At 50.5% G+C, this 20,871-nt stretch overlaps 7 protein-coding genes across 7 annotated transcripts; 5 read left to right on the forward strand and 2 right to left on the reverse strand.

Annotated features, from left to right (window-relative positions):
- Window positions 1-462: 462 nt before the first annotated feature.
- On the forward strand, window positions 463-2,797 carry N7473_011624 (RING finger and CHY zinc finger domain-containing protein; the record flags this gene model as incomplete). Its single annotated transcript, XM_057157563.1, has 3 exons — window positions 463-1,722; window positions 1,781-2,145; window positions 2,200-2,797. The coding sequence occupies 3 exons, from the start codon at window positions 463-465 to the stop codon at window positions 2,795-2,797; spliced, it is 2,223 nt and encodes a 740-aa protein (XP_057003413.1).
- A 1,030-nt stretch (window positions 2,798-3,827) lies between these two features.
- On the forward strand, window positions 3,828-6,036 carry N7473_011625 (glycoside hydrolase family 127 protein; the record flags this gene model as incomplete). Its single annotated transcript, XM_057157564.1, has 5 exons — window positions 3,828-4,234; window positions 4,296-4,980; window positions 5,029-5,454; window positions 5,511-5,732; window positions 5,788-6,036. 5 exons carry the CDS (start codon window positions 3,828-3,830, stop codon window positions 6,034-6,036), a joined length of 1,989 nt encoding a protein of 662 aa, XP_057003414.1.
- Window positions 6,037-6,722: 686 nt separating this feature from the next.
- Window positions 6,723-7,709, forward strand: N7473_011626 (uncharacterized protein; the record flags this gene model as incomplete). The annotated part of the gene is made up of 3 exons (XM_057157565.1): window positions 6,723-6,742; window positions 6,794-7,155; window positions 7,207-7,709. The coding sequence occupies 3 exons, from the start codon at window positions 6,723-6,725 to the stop codon at window positions 7,707-7,709; spliced, it is 885 nt and encodes a 294-aa protein (XP_057003415.1).
- Window positions 7,710-10,166: 2,457 nt separating this feature from the next.
- On the forward strand, window positions 10,167-13,103 carry N7473_011627 (IQ calmodulin-binding motif domain protein; the record flags this gene model as incomplete). The annotated part of the gene is made up of 1 exon (XM_057157566.1): window positions 10,167-13,103. The coding sequence occupies one exon, from the start codon at window positions 10,167-10,169 to the stop codon at window positions 13,101-13,103; it is 2,937 nt and encodes a 978-aa protein (XP_057003416.1).
- A 517-nt stretch (window positions 13,104-13,620) lies between these two features.
- cia1 (iron-sulfur cluster assembly protein CIA1) lies at window positions 13,621-14,937 on the forward strand (the record flags this gene model as incomplete). Its single annotated transcript, XM_057157567.1, has 1 exon — window positions 13,621-14,937. The coding sequence occupies one exon, from the start codon at window positions 13,621-13,623 to the stop codon at window positions 14,935-14,937; it is 1,317 nt and encodes a 438-aa protein (XP_057003417.1).
- Window positions 14,938-16,321: 1,384 nt separating this feature from the next.
- On the reverse strand, window positions 16,322-18,304 carry kexA (serine-type carboxypeptidase kexA; the record flags this gene model as incomplete). Its single annotated transcript, XM_057157568.1, has 3 exons — window positions 16,322-17,674; window positions 17,742-18,102; window positions 18,180-18,304. 3 exons carry the CDS (start codon window positions 18,302-18,304, stop codon window positions 16,322-16,324), a joined length of 1,839 nt encoding a protein of 612 aa, XP_057003418.1.
- Window positions 18,305-18,866: 562 nt separating this feature from the next.
- Window positions 18,867-20,329, reverse strand: N7473_011630 (SAM-dependent methyltransferase). The gene is made up of 5 exons (XM_057157569.1): window positions 19,888-20,329; window positions 19,728-19,745; window positions 19,531-19,641; window positions 19,330-19,448; window positions 18,867-19,267 (listed from the first exon to the last, which is right to left on the reverse strand). The coding sequence occupies exons 1-5, from the start codon at window positions 20,216-20,218 to the stop codon at window positions 19,211-19,213; spliced, it is 636 nt and encodes a 211-aa protein (XP_057003419.1). The 5' UTR covers window positions 20,219-20,329; the 3' UTR covers window positions 18,867-19,210.
- Window positions 20,330-20,871: the final 542 nt, after the last annotated feature.

A 20,871-nucleotide genomic window follows, 5' to 3' on the forward strand; every position in this document is an offset into this window, starting at 1 on the left:
TACTCCTCAGCAATCAGTTGGAGATGGCCAATGCAGCGTATGCAACCCTGCCACCTCTAAGAGCTCTCTGCTGCCGAGAGTTCCGCCCTACCCCCAGGGGCGATGGCCAAGAAGATGCAATCAGATTTGACACAGGCTGCCGCAGGTCTGTGATTTGTGGAGAGATAGTCCAGTCAAATGTACAAGATTCAATATTTGCAGAAGCTTCATAGATTACCAAATTGGAAACGGACTCTACCATAGACTAAAGATTTCCAGTGTTCTTAGTGAAATTTGCATGTAAAATGTTGGTTGGACTCATACTTCCAAAGCCATGGCGGGGGCCATGTGATAATGATGATTCAGCAGCCCACGTCACATGCCTCTAACCTCCACACCTCGAACTGCCTCCTCCACTACAAGGAAAGAGGCCGAAGGTGATTGTGATTGCATTCAATCTGATTAGCCTTAGCCCTCCATGAGATGAGCAGCTTTATCACTTCGCTGCTAACTGAGTTAGGGTTCCGCACACCCCTTCCCCGCACCTCCCAGCCTCGGGGCGAAGCGCAGGCATCGCCGAAAGGACAGACAACCCCACCGTCGAGTCAAAACAGTGATCCCACGAGTCTTGGTATTGGAAAGGATACTGGGGTACTACAACGGACTAGCGGAGATGCAGGATCTTTACCTGTGCCTCCCTTCTTTGCAACCTTACCGAAAGAGATGGATGGCCGAACCCCGGAGCCGGAAGGCACTCGAACAGGACCTCGTCATGCTCTGATTGCCGATAACCAAAACATACTTCCTACCAACGCCCTTACAGCTGGCATTACTGCGCAGAATGGCCTCACCGTACTTTCAGCGGCCTCTGAGGGTCAAAGACCTCAACAAGAGGAGACACCGCGGCAACAAGCGCGGCCATCGGGAACAGACTTAGGATTGAGGCAAGATGCTGTTGGGCGATCACCAAGCGGTACATTGAATATGGGTGAGCTCGGCCAGATGTCCCTGCCGGCGGATGATGGAATGGGTTGGCTGAGGAAGAAGATTCACGCCATCCGGGACCTGGACCTCAACAATAACGAAAAGGCCCACATGATTCATGAGTTGATGACAGAGAGCTACAACTCTTCCAAAACTCTACCGCCACTATCTCCCTCAATGCTGTCCCCAATGCTGAGCCCTCCAGGTCTGAACGATCCCGCTAGTTCTCCCGCCCGGGAGATGAGACAGCTTTCAGACCCAACTCCGATGAGCCCCACATTTACAGCGTCGATCCCCCAATATGAGATTCAATTCTCATTAACACCCGACGATCTACAACCAACATACGTTCCAAAAGTTGAGCCTGAATCGCCTGTGGCTGAAGTTGTCGATACTGCGGACGATGATGCAGATACGGAAGAGTGTGACGAAGCTATTTTAGGCTGCCAGCACTATCATCGAAATGTCAAATTGCAGTGCCATACTTGCAAAAAATGGTACACTTGTCGATTCTGCCATGATGTAGTTGAAGACCATCCTCTCATTCGCCGAGACACTGAGAATATGCTATGTATGCTGTGTGGACATGCTCAACCTGCGGCACAGAATTGCAGGCAGTGCGAGGAGCAGACTGCCCAATACTACTGCGATATTTGCAAGCTTTGGGATAATGACAGCAAGAAAAGCATATATCACTGTTATGATTGTGGAATTTGCCGGATTGGCCAGGGACTTGGCAAGGACTTCTTCCACTGCAAGGTATTTCCACAGTTGGACGCTTTTGCGAATACATGACTCCAGTATTAATGATACCCAGACATGCTCCGTTTGCTTGCCCATCTCAATTGAAGACACTCATCGGTGTATCGAACGATCAACTCAATGCGATTGTCCCATTTGCGGAGACTACATGTTCACCTCCCCGGAGACTGTGGTCGTGATGCGGTGTGGTCATAGTCTTCATCACAAATGTCTGTCGGAATATTCAAAGACCTCCTTCCGCTGTCCGATTTGCAGCAAGACTATAACGAACATGGAATCGACCTTCAGAAATCTAGATCGCACGATTGAAAGCCAACCAATGCCCGCTGAGTTCAAAGACACGAAAGGGCTCATATATTGTAATGATTGTGGCGCCAAGTCTGTTGTCAAATACCACTGGTTGGGCTTAAAATGTGACTTGTGAGTACCAAGTGGGTGTCAATAACCTATGGGGCAGTACACTGACATCAGCAGATGTGAATCCTATAATACCGCTCAGCTCCGGGTACTACAAGGAGGTGACATCTCCGAAGTGCTCGAGGAGGAAGGCGTTGGAGAACTTGCATCTCGCCCACGCTCAGCCTCTCTGAACCCGGATGGTGAAACTGCAACTTCATTGGCAGCACTTCATCTCAATACCAATCCTGCTTCTTCACGCCTGAGCGTTCCAATATCTGCTGGCGCCGGCGAGGACAGGCGATTTGTGTCCTACAATATGACCCATGGACGTGCGATTTCGCCGGTGGTAAGCAATTACTTCGGCCTACCCACTGAGCGCGAATCGGAGAAGCCGTCTTCAATGCCTTTCTTCGGTGGCGCATCCCGGGCTGAGGGCGAGACGGAATACGGTGCCTTGAATTTCCTGAGCAAGAAGCTTCGAGATCGATATGGATTCCTCGCGGGTGATACGGCTACTGCCGAGGCCGCCTCGGCTGTCGAGGAGGATGAAGACGATGAAGACGCGGAATCATCGGAATCATCGGACTCGTCAGACGCAGACGAGGAAGATCATGAGGAAGATGATGACGATGATGACGGCGGGGAAGACATCGACCTTTTCGGCCATCGATGATTTCACGCTCCCTTTCCCTCTACGAATAAATTTAACAAGCGATTCGAAAACATTGAGTGCTTCGACTCCTGTGTCTGTTTGCAGATGCTTCTGTTGCTCTCTCTTGCCGAATATATTGGGCTGCACAATGTGCCTTACGATACCCTGCGCCATCTCTTCATTCTTGGGGACCTCAAACTTGTGCTCTCAAGGAAATGTGATACGGGCGTGGATACTCCTGTCTGCAAAGACTAGCAGCGCATGGTTTGAGATTAGGAGCGAAACAGCTATGCATGGCAGCGAGGAGCATTTTATTTCCTCTCCAAAGTTGCATCTTGGCAACAACACACTCATATTGGAAAATCTCCTAGCCGTTCGAGTTCATCAAATGCTGAATGGCGAACATCGGACGTTGCAGTCCGTTATCTTGCATTAGAAGGGGGCTGGTCTTTACCGGCGTGGCACTTGCATATCTCTCATATATAAGCGTTAGCATTACGGCGAAATGAAGATTGTTCTCTTGGACATAATGGAGCTCCCTTGACTACCCTCTTTCTGAATCTTTCCAAATCTCTTTCCAGATCTCCTTTTAAATCTTCCTCTAAATTTCCTTATAAATCTCTTTGTAGACCTTCTTCTAGACCATTTGGAATTTGATTGCCCAAAACCTATTTCACGGAACCAATCCAACTTTCATTGCTAGTCAATTACGCCTACAGTGCTCTGTGTCTTTGGCCTTCAAATCCATCTTCGGTAGGGTTCACCCCGCCGGAATGACTCCACCGGAGCGTTTGGCTTCGGGCATCCCACTGGGCATCCCGCTTCGGAGGCCGTATGGACACAATCGGCAGAAAGCTTTCACGGGCTCCTTTACTAATGATGAAGTCCGAACATGTGGGATATCGTTCGCTCAATCTCCGATTCTTAGATTTCGGGATAGGGAGTCCCCGATCCTCGATAGTGCTATAAGGAGCGGGATCTGCTCGATAGCTTCAAGGTATACTCACATATCCGAATACTCTAGTCTGAACCTGAAACACTGTTGTCTGCCATGGAATACCCTCAGGAGAGCTTTGCCGCCACGACCTTTACAACGGGGTCCTTTTGGGCGCGCCGACGTGAAGTCGTGCGAAAGCAGACGCTTCGACACCAGCTGAAAATGCTCAAGGATACTGGTCGCTATGATGCTTTCAAGCTGAAATGGCATCCTAGCTATTCGGATCCTCCCACCGTCTATCCGGTTCCTAATCATCAGTTTTGGGATTCTGACGTGGCCAAGTGGATCGAGGGAGCCTGTTATTTGCTGATGGACTCGTTTGATTCGGAGATAGATGCCGCAGTGAAAGAGATGGTGCAAATGATCCAGGGCGCACAGCAAGCAGATGGATATTTGAATATTCATTACACTGTTGTGGAACCAGGAAAGAGGTTTACCAACTTGCGAGACATGCATGAGTTGTAGGTCACCGCTGACACGCTATCCTACGCCGAAGTTCTGCTAAACGAGTGGTTCATCTAGATACAACGCAGGTCATCTCATTGAAGCGGCTCTTGCTCATCACCTTTACTATAAGAACGATGAGCTGCTGTCCCCGATTCTCAAATATGTAGATCTTTTCGTGGCCACTTTTGGCGACCAGGATGGTCAGCTACTTGGGTACCCTGGCCACCCCGAGATCGAGCTTGCTCTACTGCGATTGTACAAGGTCACTGGAAATCCAGAGCACCTGAAGTTGGCGAAATTCTTCATCGAGGAAAGAGGCAATCATCAAGGCGGCAAAGGGAAACGCCATTACTACGACGTGGAAGCAGAAGCGAGAGGTGAAAACGAACATGAACTACCCACGTGCTATCCCGCCGCAAGAAGCTACTGGTATCAACAAGCCCACAAGCCGATTGCCGAACAGGAGACAATTGAGGGCCACTCGGTTCGAGCTATGTATCTCCTCACCGCAGTCGCCGATCTGGTTCGGATCCACCAACCTACTAGTGAGACTGGAGCGAAATTTCTACCTGCCCTCCATAGACTGTGGTCGAATATGATCGAGCAGAAGTCTTATGTGACTGGTGGGATTGGTGCCATCAAGAAATGGGAAGGGTTTGGTATCGACTACTTCTTGCCCCACGGTACTGATGAAGGCGGTTGCTATGCGGAGACATGTGCAGCTATCGGAGTTATGATGCTTGCTGAGCGGTTGCTTCGTGTGAGTTACACCCGCATTGCAAATTTATGGCTGCTGACAAGGTATTAGCTTGAACTAAACAGTCAATATGCCGATATCATGGAGCTGTGCATGTACAATGCTGTTCTGACCGGTATGAGTCTGGATGGAAAAGCATTCACCTACGTCAACCACTTGGCCTCCTCAAACGAAGATCTCTCAGAGCGCTATGAATGGTTTGAGTGTGCTTGTTGCCCGCCGAATGTCACCCGCACTTTGGGTTTCCTCGGAGGATACTTTTGGACTCACACTACGAGCCATAAACGTGCTGTGGTCAATGTGCACATGTACACCTCAGCCACTTTGAATCTCAAGGTCTCCGACTCAACAGTCACGGTTACACAAAAGACCGAGTGGCCCTGGAATGGAGACGTAGAATTTGAGACTTGCACTGATGGACCACCTGTTGAACTTGAGCTACGTCTAAGAATCCCTAGCTGGGCGACATCATGGGAGGTAAGTAGAACCCCATACCTGTCTTTGTCTCCAGAGACTAACCAAGATCGAACCAGATTGCTCCTCGACCCGACAATCTGAAGATCGCAAATGGCTATCTGCATCTCAGCGCTGAGTGGCTTCGAGAACATTCGAAGTTCCGCCTATCCTGCCCTATGAAGCCACGATTCGTTCGCCCGAATCCTCTGACTATGCAGCCTGTGGCATATGTTACTCGAGGCCCAATTGTCTATTGTGTTGAGGATGTCGATCACCCATGGGAGCAGCAGCATTTCAAGGTATGTCCCGAGATGCAAAATCATAGAAATAAGAAGCACACTAACATGAATACAGCGTACAATTCTCGATCTGAACGCATCTTTGAAAGAGGAGCTGCGGTCCGAGCCAGACTCTTATATCGCTATTGTGGCCGAGAATGGCTCAAAGGGCGAACTCGATACGTCAGCCTGGGACGGTCAGATTGTGGCCGAGCCAAAGGATGAAGTTTCTAACGGCTCAAAGAACTTGACCTTTATTCCTTACTATCTCAGAGCGAATCGGGGCGGAAGGGGCCAGATGAGAGTCGGTCTGCGAGTGCTCTGAAGCAGTGTGTACATGCTAGCGAGTTGATCCCGCGATATGACTTCTTTATGTGCCCAAGTCCACATACACAGCTAAATCAATGCGGTTTTACATGAAGCAACAAAAGCTCTTCATTTATCGGGTATTACAACTAGTATCACTTTACTCGAGTTGAATCATAGTGCCGAATTCCTGGATCTCAGGCTCATACATGTCCACACATGTCGGAAGATTCTAGCCAACCCCTAGTCGCCGAGTCAACGAGCGCATCCTCTGCCATGACAGCGTTGATGGATAGTCGAGTGCGCCTTCTCCGTTGAGCGGAAATGTCGCTATTCACATGCATACATGACTATCTGCGAATATTTTGGACAAAGACACCTGCATCTTCTTTGCCTCTCCAATCCTTCTTTTCGTCTGAAAAACCATCACAACCTACATCACACACACTCTCTCGAGGACTCAACACACGATTGTGAAGCTCAAACACAGGAGATCTCTTACATTCCTGTAGCTCACAACGACAGCTCATCTAATCCCGATTCCTCATCATTCAATACCCTTTTTTTCATCTGAAAAGCCATCGCGACCTACATCACACACTCGCTCGAGGACTCAACACACGATTGTAAAGCTCAGAAACAGGAAATCTCCCACATCCCTGTAGTTCACAACGTTAGTCGACTGAATTCTAACTCCCGAGCACCATGGATTTCGTCAGTGACACGTGAGTCCTTGTGCAAGAGACTTTCTGTCCGAAGGATACTGATCATCGTAGTTGTCCTTACAAGGAGGGAGAAATCCTCAATTTACATCTGCTCAGATCGCACGATCCACAGCAACCGGGTCAGATCGAAGCAACAATCCTTGATCTCTTCCAACCGTTCACTCTTTCCTGCACCATGAAAGTCAGCATCGACAAGCACCCTAAGCTTGCATCCGAAGGCAACATGGTGCTGAAGCTTTTTGACCGCCGTTTTGTCACAGAGTTCAGGCGGGTTTGGAATGTCGACGTCTGGACCCCAGAGGCTGAGAATAAGTTCCATCAGTTTGTGAACGATTCTCGTTCTTCCAAGTTCCTCGCCGACATTCAGCGTGACAAGGTCAACATGTCTTCTTTTGACATGAAGATGAGCGCCGGTCAAAGTGAAGCATGGATGAATCAAGCATAGCTTGATTTCTACAATACAGAAGTCAAAGCATACGACACTTTGAGCGACGTGCAGGGAGCCGTCGTCCCGCGGCTGATTGGACTTGCCACCGCATCCAGCTCTTCCTCAGTATCCCCAGGCCCGCTCAATCAGCCCACTGTCATCCCTGGGATCCTCCTCCAGTATATCAGGGGGTTCCAGCTGAAGGACCTTGGCAGGCACGCCCCAAAGGAGCTCTGGAATAGCATCTGTCAGGATGCCATGCAACTTCTCCGGGCTACGGGCGAGCGCGGAATCCTGAACCTGGATTTTCAGGTCAGAAATGTCATCGTGAAGAAGCTCAGAGCAAATCACTACAAGCCCTTCATGATTGACCTTGCCATCTGCAGGTTCCGCGCAGAGGCCAAGGATGAGGAAGAGTGGAGACAGTGGCGCGTAGATGAGGATGAAGAAGGGTGGCTCGGACGTGGGATGGAGGATCACTTGGACGAGGACTATGTCTATCGTCGATCTTCCTACAGCAAGCAGCTGAGAGGCGAGTGATTTCTACAGCGCTGAGCTCAGACTGACTTTCGTTACCTTTGTGTCCTTAATTCTCTCACCCTGGGCGTTTTCTGCTCTTCTTGTCATTCAATCATGCCTGACGAATAGGTATTGGGCTGTGGAGTGGTGGAGAGGTGGAGGTCAGAAGTGGGAATTAGGAAGATGAGAGTGTCATTGCTTCTTCCCTGTGAAAAACAGGGTTGTTCATTAGTGTACATTTAATATTAATATTCAGAAGCCTCAGTATCCCAGTATCAGCTTTTGTTTGTTGTATTTAGTGTCTAAAGGATGTTACTAGGAAGTATACCGTACAGACAAAGTGCTTTTTTGATGCTAGTATCGTTAGTGCAAGCTACATATTCGCCCCTTTGTCCCGCATTGAGTTGTTCTTTTTTTAATGATCTAACCGTCAACAGTCTCGTGAGCCTTTATTCAACCAAGCCTCTCAATTTGCCCGCCGAACTCTTCGCTCTGATTGTAATATGTCACCCTTATTCTTCGGAGAGGCTTCACTTGGCAAGCTGTTGCCCTCGACTCCAAGGAACTACCCTCCAAGAGGCATACATCTCGATCAATATCCATTATATCTGTGAGAAATCCCTCCGGACTCTTACGGAGATTCCCGTAGATATGCGAGACCATGCACAGCAAGTTACCCGCATCTCTGTTACCAAATCAAAGAACCCTGCTGGCAAGTGTCATTTTTTCAGCTCACATCTTATGCAATTTTCCATGAAAGAGTCCCTCATGCAGAATTTCACAACTTCCGATGTCGAATATGAAGGATGGATGGCCGCGGCTATCATTAAAGAGGAATGCAGCTATTGGATCGGGACCTCTGGCTGACGATGCTGCTCGGCTAATTGCCCAACATACAGTCGCTAGGTATGGAGCGGGGAGGAGACATCGATGTCTCCAAATGATCTCTGGCTTTTATCGCCCTAAATAATGGGTTTCCAGTGTTTTAGCAAGAAAACTGTATGAGTACCGTTCAGCTGGGGTTCTCTATCTCGATTATACAAAATTGCTCCCTTTTTCCGGCTACAATCTATGCGCGGATTCAAAGGCGTGATGCTCGCCGACGTGTGCAACCAGGATCAAATTGGGGTTGGTAATCCTATTTCGAGCAAGTCATCGCCTATCGGCATATCGAAATGGCTGAGACGAGTGGCATCAACGGGTTTATGTTATTGATCCGCGCCTGCAGACGTAGAAAGACAGTCAGAAAGACCTTTCGAAAAAGAGTGACTGAAGCATGTCTAGTTGGTCTGTTTCTCTGGTTTCTAGACTCAGACTTTTGAACTACTATAACGATATCCTACTTGGAGGATTATACTGGATACCATTACTACCCTAAACCAGACTAAAGGGTGTATTGTTGAATTAGCAATTTCCACTTAGGGTTACGCGATCTGTTTCATATCGACACTGGCGATATTTGTCGGATGGTGAGTTGATCATGGATGGGTAACTCGTGGCTCTTATCACAAGGGCTCAAGGAGGCATACCTACTCGACTTTATTCTGATGGTGTATCTGCAGAAATAGGACTGACTAGATTCATGTGCCTCGCTGGAATATGCTTGTCTGGGTCTGGTTGGGTTAACTACGAATGGTCACATGGACAAACCTCTGTTGGGGGCGTAGCCATGTGGTAGTGCCCCTCACATGCTATTGAGCAGTCAGTGGGAGCCTACTGACCTATATTAATTCGGTTGACACTAGGTAGGTCTGCAGTTTCCGCTTGCAGTTTCTTGTGTATATATAATTCTAAGTTTCATCTTATTTTGTTGGAGCTCCGGGTCAAATATACACAAAGATACGGGAAGATAACTTTGGTATTGGAATCAATACACAAACGCCAACCAAACTATTATGCAATAAATCCAAACTATCAGCAGGATAGACTTTACCTACATGCAGTTGATATCAAATTCCTAATAAGCTTCGAAGTAAGGCTGGTGATGCCCAAGAAGGTCAAGTGCCATCGAGGGATCCCCATGCATGCTGCAGCTTAGCTAAGCCGCGTTGACGTCTTTCTGCTTGCGGCCATGCGATTCCATCGGATCAGCAATCGACTCGCAGTCCTGCCCGGTTTCGTGGATGGGCAAGGCAAATCTATACCATTCTTTTTATTCTTGTACTGCCTCCTCTCCTCCTCTTCTTTCTTCCTTTTCCAACATGGAATGAATCCTCTCCTTTACTCTGAAACGAAGCACGGATCCCTCCGCAACCCCAGCCATTGCCCTGGCATGAACTTGCTCCTCCGTCTTTAGTTTCAGGCCTCCAGATTGCTCGCCCCCTCATTTTGAGCTCCTGACTTCATAAAGAGCGCGACAGTGATCAGGTTGGTTAAAAGTGCCTTTCGTTCCGAGCTCACGGCCTCGTCTAATCGCTTATCAGTTCAGACCTGCCCCGCCCCTACGGTGTGTCGCACTGGTCCGGTCTTGCCTCGACGATGCTGCGCCGCAACTCCGACATCGAGATTCAGCTCCCTGATGCGGGGCCAACCCCCCTTTCTCCCGACTCCGTGAGCGAACCGGACGTGGAAATGACATCCGAGGAGCCCGCACCGCCGTTGACTCTCCCGCCGCACATCGCCGCTCGCTTTTACCGCCGAAACAGCAAGGCCCGGCGCTCGTCTGCGGCTTCTTCGCGGCGTAGCTCCGTTTCTTCGCTGCACTCACATCATTCCAACGCATCCTCAAATGGCTCTACCAGCACGGATCATATTGCCCAGCATCTCCGTCGCACTTCTATCCTCGAAACCCGCAAAGCCCGACTAGCCGATCGCGCGCTGCACGCCGAGAAGGTGCGACTGCGCGCCGCCCTGGCCAAGGCAACAACCAGAAACTTACACAGCGAGGAGCGTGCGTTGGCAGCGCAGCAAGCCCGGGAGCGTCTCCTGGCCGACATTGCCGCCAAGTGCGAGGATCAGGTCAAGCGAGCAAAGAAGAAGGCCGAGGATCAGCGGGAGAAGAAGGCCGCAGAGCACGCACGTCTCCGGCTTGAAATGGCTGAGAAGTTTGCAGAGGCAGAGAAGCGACGGGCACTTTATCAGCAAACCCATCGTCGCCAGCGCACAAGCAGCTTGCCGGCTGCGGAGGAGAAGAAGATGGCCCGAGCGGTCACCAAGTCTCAGACACGGGACACCGCGGCGAGAAAGATCCAGCGAGTCTGGAGAACGCATCACGCGAAAGCGGTGATGGGAGAATTTCGCTCGTTGAATTTGTCAGTCAACCAAGTGCGCGAGATGTCCTTCGAGACAGTGGGAGCCCTTCTGTCCAACAAGGGCGTGCTGGAGACCATGACCAAGGTTCTCCGCCTATGCGGACTACAGGACATGGAAGGCGGAGCCATGGGCGAGCAAGGTGCAGTACGCACATTCCTCAGCAGCTATTTAATTGTTACCCATCCGACCGAGGTTTTGAGCGGCGATGGGGAACAGGAGCAGGACCTGATCAGCAAGGCGCGTGAGCTTCTAGTCGTGTTTGACCAAGTCACGGCTTTGCTTTCGTCCGGTTGCTGCTCGCCAACTGTGATCACCGCCGATCTGCAATCCTTGTGCGAATCGCATAATGTCTTTTTCTCAACGTTCCATGCATGGAAGTCTCATGACTCGAGTGTTTTGATTGAAATCATGCTTGCGCAGTTTGTTGAACTAGAACTTATCTGGCAGACCGTCAAAGACGACGAAGCCGGTGGCGCGGCTGATGATTATCGTCAAGGCATCCGGCAGAATCAGATTCTCCTCCTGGCCCGACTCAAGCGACTTGCAGGCTCGGATAAAGCCATGCAGATGATCAGAGAGACTCTCAAGAAAGCCAAGCGAGAGAAGAAACGCTCTGCCTCGAAGCAGGCCATTCCTCGTTCTACCGAGGTTGCCGCAGCTTCGTCAACGGATGCCCTGACCGAGAGTGTTACATCTCCCATTAGCGAGTCCTTTAACAACGTGGATGCCGCCGTTCTCCAAGAGCTGGATAAGCAGCGCGCGTCTCCACATGAACGATTCACCAAGATCCTCACGGCGCTTCCCGAGAATCGGGTTTTGGTACACGAACTTCTGCTTAACAAAGAATACAAGATAGAAGAAGCATCATATACAGATCCTAGACGGCAAATTATGGAGCATATGTGCGAACAGATGAGACGAGATGTGGAATCAGGGCATGGCACTGGCTGGACTGTTGCCATGGCCACTGTGATTCAAGACCGGTTATTACGCTCGCTTCAACCGGGCAACTCCCTTTACGTCCTTATTAGCGACGTTTTGGATCCAAAGTTGGTTGAGAGTCAGTGCAAGGCGGGCTCATTCTCTTATGAGAACTTCTTCGACTTTATGAACAATATTTTGCCTCGCCTCTGCGCGCCATACCGAGACCCAGTTGTCAAAGCATTCGCTGAGGATACCTCCGGCGATGCCATCGATCGATTGGCAAGATTGATGAGTATAATTGACCTGTTGTCGCTGGATCACACGAACTTTATGATTCAGGTAGCCGCACCACAGCTTATCCAGGAGGCGCCAGGCTATGAGCAGCGGACCTTCAACAAGGGTATGACTGATGGCACAATTACACTCGGAAAGACCCGCCGTTTCTGGCGCACAAATCGAAAGATTATCGTCGATGAAATGAAGAAGCGAGACCCGGAGAGCATCCATGGAGAGCCTCGCCCCCCTGCGTCGCGGGTCTATGCACATGGCCTCGCAGACTTGGTGCTAAGCAATGCTATCGTATCTGAGGATTTGATCCCGGAAACCCTAGCACTTGACCAGCAGCGATTGGAGCGACTACACGCGAAAGCGTTCCAAATTGTGGCGACGGCGTCGATCTTACTGACTGCCAAGAATTTGCTGAAGCGGGATGCGCGGTCTCAATGGAAGCCAGAGGCTGATCGGATTCTGTCTCTGAACTTCAACGAGATTAGCGCCGAACGTGTACACTCTATTCTTGAGTCCACACATCCAATGCCGCCCGCTGCAAGTGCCCAGCTTGCCGCCACGATTAGACGAGTGCTTACACCCGTCGCAACTGCAAGTTCCTCCGCCGCATCTCAGCCTACCGTGCAGGTTCATGCTGAGACATCCTCCCAGGTGCCAACCGAGCACACTGCAAATGGGCCTTCCGCGTTAAGCTTCTCGGACCCGGTGGCCAAACTCATCCTCTCCCGTCTGCGGAGCCATGTGCTCTCTCGTCTTAGTGCATCAAGTGCCTCCGAGCGAGTCCGAGCCACCACGACCGCAAGTCAGAGCCTCGCCGCGGCAGGTATGCCTGAATTTGTCAGTGAAGTGGGCAAGTTGGTCGATGAGCTAGAGAAAGTGCGCGAGGTCGACTGGCTCTGTCACAACAGCGTGTATGAGCGTCTGTGTGAGGAGAGTGTTCCTCCACAGTGAGAGGCGTCCTCGACGTGTTCTAATTATATTATTATATCATGACTTTTGGAGTTAATTGCCTTTTCTGTTTTCTTTTGCCAGCTTGAGTGGTAGTATCAGTGTCTTGTTCCTTTGCTCATTTCTACGCATTTGCATTTGACTTTGTTTGCTTGGGACGCTCGCAATATGGGCAGACTGGCAGGACTATGACTGGCTTTGGGATTGGGATGGGAATGGAGGAATTGCTTGTAATTTGAGGCCATGACTTGAGATTCTTGGAGTTTGAACCAATGCAATGAGACCAATTTGAACTTTTCATCTTCGTTCTATACATCTACTCCTCACTATCTGATACATATCTTTGTAGATAAAATGATATAACTAAGCATATCCGCTATCTTATCTACAACCTTCTTCCCATCCACCCCACATCCACCACATTCTTAACCCTACCACCCTCAACCTCAAATTCCTCCCTCCACCACCAACCAACCTGCAGCAAGAGTGAATCTCTCCTGCCTCGCAAAAAACATACACAATGGCCCCGCCAACCCTCTCCCTCCTCTCAGACCTCACACCACCCTCCCTCGAACGAGCATGGCTCTCAGCCCCGCACCCCACCCTCCCCATCGTCGCAACCTGCAGCTCCGACAAGACCGTGCGAGTATACTCGCTCACGAACTTCAAGCTCCTCTCCACAATCACAGGCGGCCATAAGCGCAGTGTCCGCACCGCCGCCTGGAAGCCGCACGTACAAGGTGAAAGCGTGCTTGCAACGGGCTCCTTCGACGCCACAGTCGGCGTCTGGCGACGATGGGATAGTTATGGGCGGACGGAAGGCGGTAGTGCCAGCGCCGGTGCCGATGATGCATCCGCGTCTAACCCCGATGCAGGGGATAATGACGAGGAAGATGAGGAATGGCGGTTCGCCGTGTTGCTGGATGGCCACGATAGCGAGGTCAAGTCTGTGTCGTGGTCTGCGTCGGGGATGTTGCTTGCGACGTGTGCGCGGGACAAGTCAATTTGGATCTGGGAGGATCTCGATGACGGAGATAACAATTTCGAGACGGTAGCGGTTATGCAGGAGCATGGGGGTGATGTGAAGTGTGTTGCGTGGCATCCCGCGGAGGAGTGTCTTGCGAGTGGTGGCTATGATGATACGATCCGGGTTTGGCGGGAGGATTTGGATGATTGGGGTCAAGTTGCGTGTATTAAAGCGCATAGTGGCACGGTGTGGTTCCTGGATTGGGAGAGTGTGGACAATGTGCCATTGACTTCTTCTTCATCATCAGCAGATGAGGGCGCAGAGCTAGTGAACCAGTGGCGCGAGCAGCATGCCTTATCTGGCCCCCGTTTGCTTTCTTGCTCAGATGACCGAACCGTCCGGATCTGGCGCCGCTTGCCAAAAGAAAACGGAAGCCCTGGCTTGAACTCGTCTGCATCAACCGGAATCCCGAGTATCATCCGGCCAACTGGATCAGATGAGACATGGGAGGAAGACGCAGTGCTGCCCCACGCACACGAACTGGCCGTATACGCCGTGGCGTGGAGTCGACGCACCGGAATCGTCGCATCCGTCGGCGCCGATGGACGAATTGTGCTATACGACGAGCGAATCGTCAACGCACCCGCGTCTGACGCAGATGCCATGGAAACCGAGTCTACGAAGAAGCCATCCGTGCAGACAGAATGGTCTATTCTTGCGGTTGTGGATGGCGCACATGGCATCTATGAGATCAACCATGCTGCTTGGGCGAAGCGAGCGGATCGAGGGTCTACGGAGGGTCAGGAGGAAGAGGTTTTGGTGACAACTGCGGATGATGGGAGTGTGAAGGTGTGGACGCTTCAGCGGTGAAGTCTATACATGAAAAACGGCAGGAAACGATGTGATATGATATCCACCCCTCCATCCATCCATCCAAAGAGCTATACTTAGTATGGAGTGAGGGTTCATACCGGAGGGGTTTGGGGCTTACATGTAGACAGCGGTCAATGACCGAAAAGAAATGTATATTGATCACAATATAGCTAGAAAGCATGTTTATGAGTACAATTCATGATACTATTATTCTCATGAAAGGTATCAGTCCCAACTTTGGAGAGAGCTCTCTTTGCAGACTCTGGAGGATGGACCGCTGAAGACGGCCCTGGCAGAGATCACGAACGCTCTACAGCCTCCACCACAAACCCCTCTTCATACGGTCACCTTCCCCGGTTTCTTCGATTAATCTTCTATAACAGCTCTCGGAGGGAACAGAAACGCGTGTTGACGGCAACCGGCACCATCGTCTACATGCCTAACAAGTGGAGCAAGGTCAAGGGCACCATCCTCAAATATGCCAACAAAAAGCTAGCGCGACCAAGTGTTGCGGTCCACTAAACCACCTACCCCAAGACAGCGGCAGAGCTTGAGAGTCTAGGAGTGTGTTTCGATTTCGCGGGCACTATCGAGGAGAATGGGAACAAGTCCCATAGATTCCAGGTTTAGGGTTCAGGTGAATGCAGGTACCAAAATTCCAGCTTCCTAAAAGCAGTGGAGGCAAAGGCACGAAAAGGGAACGCACGCGATCGTTGCAACCGTCCAAGTTCCTGATGGTGGCACCAAGGAAGATGTCCCGGCAGCTCTTGACGCGGTCACGTTCAGCAGGAATCAAGAAGTCACTACGCATATGTAACTCAGCTTCAGATACAGGTCCTAGTATTGAGTATCTGGTAAATGATTTCCAGTGAGTATAATCGCAGTTCAAAAGCTAGAACCTACCTATAGGACCAGAGACGCTTTACAGTCCGTTCCAACCAGATCCATATGCTTCAACTTGCTCGTTTTCGAAACATCTTTCTAGATGTCTTTTGAGTCGTCTTTCTTGATGTGTCATTCAAACCTGTGATTGTAACGAGGATTTCGAATTTCCAATTGTGGTTCAGATTGATGAACCTGGCATACTGTGGTGAACGGTATCAGTTCTACCGGTTCAGAGAAATTGGATATATAGCCGTTATAAATGTCGAAACTTATGATTGGACTATTTTGACTTGGAAGTAAGAGAAAATCAAAGCAGAACCAATGACTGAATATATTTAGTCTATTAAAAAAATGGATACTTAACGTATACGCCCAACTATGCACAGATGCACGCAACCTTATCAAACAACAAAACAAACAAACAACCCCAACGAGTAGACCCAACCAAGAGGAAAACCGAACCAACCCCCCACGCCAAAAGATGCATCATTCAACATCACGAAGATGATGACGCCGACGGTTGACGGTGATTCCCATTCTTCCCAGCCCCCTCATCCTCATCTCCACTCAAATCATCCCCAACAACATAATGCTCACGATCAAGGCCAGGCGAATGCAGCGCATCAAGCTCAGACTCATCGAAATCACCAGCCTCGACATCCGCCGCAGACCGTTTATTATGGAAGCGATCGAGGACAGATGATCCACCCCGTAGATCCGGGTTCTTCACGCCGCGGTAACCCTTGTGAGAACGACGAGAACGCCAGATGAAGAAGCCCCAGACGGTAACGCCGATGATGACGACGACAAGGATGGCCTCGCCGGATTTGGTGTAGGCGTGCATTTCGGTTTCCTTGAGCTTTTTGTTTTCTTGTTCCTCGGCTGCGGTGCTGTTGGGGTGGCCGCCGACGGAGGTCTGGGGGAGTTTTTCGCCGTCGATGCGCGAGTCGGCGGGGCGGCCGCCGATGCTGGCGATGTCGACTCTCATGAAGCGGTCGAGCATGTCGCGGGTTTGGCGGGGTTGGTCGAAGGGGACCATGTGGCTGGAGTTGTAGAAGAGGACGTAGGTCAGGTTGCGGGCGTATTGGTAGATACCAGCGGGTTCACCCTCGAAGGTCCAATCGTGACGCGGAGCCCACACGCCCGGGTCCGTCTCGAAACCTGTCGCACCTTTCCACTTCATGTTGTGGATAAGAGTCTCTGTGCCGAGATGGTTACAGATCAGATCCTGGTCACCACTGAACAGGAGCACGTTGACGTCCGATTCAAGCAGGGCGGGAAGCAGCTTGACACCCGGGATGGAGTGGGTGGCAAGGAAAGTCTGGCTAACAGCCGAATTACACTCGGTCCAGCCGGCCGTTTTGGCGGGGTTGATATTCAAGGCTTGTCTCACATCCTGGCGACGGAGGTAAGGCGTAATATTGGCCAAGTCTGGGGGCCAGTTCATACCGCACTCGGGGTATGTATCCTGCAAGCGAATGTCGTAGGTGTTGACACATTTGCCATCCTTAGTAGTCAATCTAGTCAATCCCTGCAAGACTTCCTCGCACTGACGAATGTTGACCATCTCCTTGCTACGCGGGTCCTCAAGCGCAGCCAGGCAGATCGAGTTCAGGGCGTCGATTTCGCGGTAGGACTGGGTTCCCTCGTTAATCAAACCCATGCGTTGAGCGAACTCGAAATAGGCGGGCGACTGATCATAGGGGGAGATCCAGCCGTTGCCAATCAACACTCCCTTCAAGGGCCATTTCGTCTTTCCTTCCTGCTCGGCGGCCTTGTTGCGCATCTGAATAGCTGTGGCAATGTGGGGGATATACATGCCCGCGTAAGATTCGCCAGCTATGTAGATCTGTAATTCCATCAGCAATCCCTTCCTTCAAAGCCGAAGTTTGCAGGTGTAGCACGCGACCACTTACATCGTCTCTCTCATACTCCGGGAACAGCTGGAAGAACTTTTCCAAGAAGACCATAAACTGGGCCGACATCTCTGGCAGCTCATGGATATAGCTATTCGTGTTCACATAGCTGAACCCCGTACCAATCGGCTGATCGACGAACAGCAAGTTGGCAAACTCGTCCCACGAGCCCTTATTGTATTCCAATGTATGGTCGTCCTTCAGCCGATAAGGTCCCACCTCCATCAACGCGCCATCCATCGAGCTACATCCAGGACCGCCGTTCAACCAAATGACAGTCCGTTGTCTGTTCGCGATGTGACGGTTCTGATAATGCCAAAAGAACAGATTACCATTGTTCTCAGGGTCCACCTCGATGTGTCTAGCCAGAATTCAAGTATCAGCAAATGCTCCTTTTTGATATCTCCACGAATTATCTCATCAACCGCATGAACTCACCCAGCATGCATCTTCAACAGCGGGCCCTCTGGAGCGCCAGGCAGCGAATGAACATAATAATCAGCCGCGGAGCTGGCTGCTGCCAGCGCCGGGGCTAGCAGCAGGGATAGCGACCATGAGAGCATGGCGAGGGCGACACCCTTATTTGAGCGAGTGAGGACGGATACGGAAGGGAGGTAGGTATATTCGTAAGCTCTTCGGTCGGTGATCCAACAAAGAATTGCGACGAAACGTGGCAGTGTCGGTCACTGGGAGCCGGTCAGTCAGGGCCGCCACGGACAGGCGCGGCTTAAACAACCATCGGAAGCCGAACTGAAGCAGAGAGCGAGTCGCAGAAAGGGCGGAAGTTGGAGAGGAAGATGAGGATGAGAAGCTCTCCAGAGCTAGAAATGAAAGAAAGAATAGAATCGGAGGGATGGTCGCAGGCCCTCCGAAAAGTACAGCACAGTCAGAAGAAGAATCCCAATGACGGCACGAACTGCTGGCGTGGCCTCGACTCGGCACGGGAGTATATATGGTAATTGTATTACATGTATATTACACACTCTTTCCGCACACTTTCGTGAAATAATCCATGTTTTACCAATTCCAAAACATTACAAACAATACCACTGTCGGATGGCCCGTTGCCTATTTCGTAGGTCTATAAGATACGCCACCAACCGATGATTAGCAGGAAGAATAGGAGTCGCAAGCTAGTGAAGCTAGTCCGTGAAGAAGCTCATCATTCATTGGCAGAAGAGAGGTTATTTTTTCCTATTGACATCTATTTACGGCCAGTACAACCCGTGGTTCGAATTGTCTCGATCCCCCTTTGTTGGAGAGTACTTTAACTTGGTCTGGAACTATTCCATGTCCAGCAACCCAGAAAGCCAAGATAAGACGAAACCTGCCCTGGGAAGGCATGGAACAATCATAATTCCAGAACTACAAGCATATAAATCGGGATCATCATCTGAAACCGCGAGGCGTTTTGACCTTGATGAATTGGTATTTTTTAGAGGGGGGTTCGACGTGGAGCCCGTCCCAGCTCAGAAAAGATCACCGACGCCCTTGTCGGCGTCGTTCTTAATCAGATCCACCATCCCCTGAAGAAACTGGTAAGCTAACGAGCCACTGCGGAAAGTAACGAAGAAAAGGATTGACTTACATCAGGCATGATAGGCTCACCCTTGGCGTCTACCACGTAGCGGAATGGCATTTCGGTCCGTTCGTGCTCATTGATCAAAATCTCTGGGTAATCCACGTAGGAGATCTTCTCGAGGGGTACTACAGTACACGAGGAGGGGTGGTTAGTTAGCGAGCTCCTCCAGAGTTCAGTCATAATTCAGAGTCCATGAAGATTGCCTACCTCGTTCGTGCACCACCATGCGGGTCACTCGCACGGCAGTATCAGTCGTCATCTGCTTGGGTCCAAGGCGACGGCCATTGTAGCCCTTCTTCCGTAGTTCGGAAGTGCGATCTACCAAATGTTAGTATCCGAGGCCAATCCGCTACTTCGCTATGCAGCAGTGCAGCGATTGGGGAAATATAGATCATTTTACATACCCCGAGGCGGATCATCACCTATATGCCCACAGAAATGAAGTATGCCGTGTTAGCCCAAATTCAATCATGTCCCCCGCAACCCACGTAGATTAACCAGACGGCGGGGGTGAAAATGCACCCAATGGGCATTATAAGTGAAAATGAGTAGAGAGCTTCATACCGAGAATACCACCAAACAAAAACACCTCAAAAACATCACCATCCTCCGGGCTCAACTCCGTCTTCGCAGAAGGATCCAACAGACAGACCTTGTCCTTCCGATCCGCAAAAATCTCCTCGACACCACGCTGCTCAACCTCCAAGCCCTTCGTAGCGGCCAGCTCGGCGGGCATCTGCAGTTCGGCGGGCACCGAACTGAGCAAGAAGCGAGCGCCGTTGGCATGGGACTCGCGGGCAATAGCAGCGTATTCCAAGGCGGACCATGGCCCCAGTTCGGGATCCAGGTGCTCGACCACAAAGGCCTTGGGCTGTTGGGTCTTCTGGTCAGTCATGATAAGAAACCTGGAATTGATAATTGATTCCTTTTGAGCTGAGGGATGTCGGCGTGGGGGGGAAAGTCGTCGTCGAGTTGAAGAAGCGGAAGGACGAAGCAGAGTTTGGCGGTGCCCCGTGGATCAACTGGAGGGAAGAGAGAGGGCATTAGAATGGCTACTACTACAGAATTGTTTTTTTATCGTACTCTATAGTCTACAACATCTAAGGAAACTATTTTCATTCACATAGTCTACATACTCAATATCTATACCCCACCTTTGGATTCAAACAGACATGAAATCAGAACTTAATTTTTGCCTCTTTTTGTGCCGTCATTTTGGTCAGTTGCCGTTGGGTCCCAAAAATGTGCGGATGCGGCGACTTTTTGCGTTCGGAGAAGGTCCGCCTGACTAGAAGACTAAATGAATACTGTAACTAATAATGATAGGTTCTCGAGGTTAATTCCTGAACCACGTCAGAAATTCGGATCCCGACGATTGAAAGCTTAGCTACGTTGCTGCTGCTTCGGCTGCTGCTACTGCCTATGCCACCGCCGCACTCGTCACAGTCTCCTTGATGACGTACTAGGGGTGGGTGGGTTATCGAGGAGAGTGATTTTGCTAGAAGAGAGAACACAGTCTGATAGAGGGATAACTAGAAACATTATTCA

Source organism: Penicillium subrubescens (assembly GCF_028828155.1).
Source record: "Penicillium subrubescens strain IBT 31985 chromosome Unknown utg000010l_segment0_segment0, whole genome shotgun sequence".
Lineage (NCBI taxonomy): Eukaryota > Fungi > Ascomycota > Eurotiomycetes > Eurotiales > Aspergillaceae > Penicillium > Penicillium subrubescens.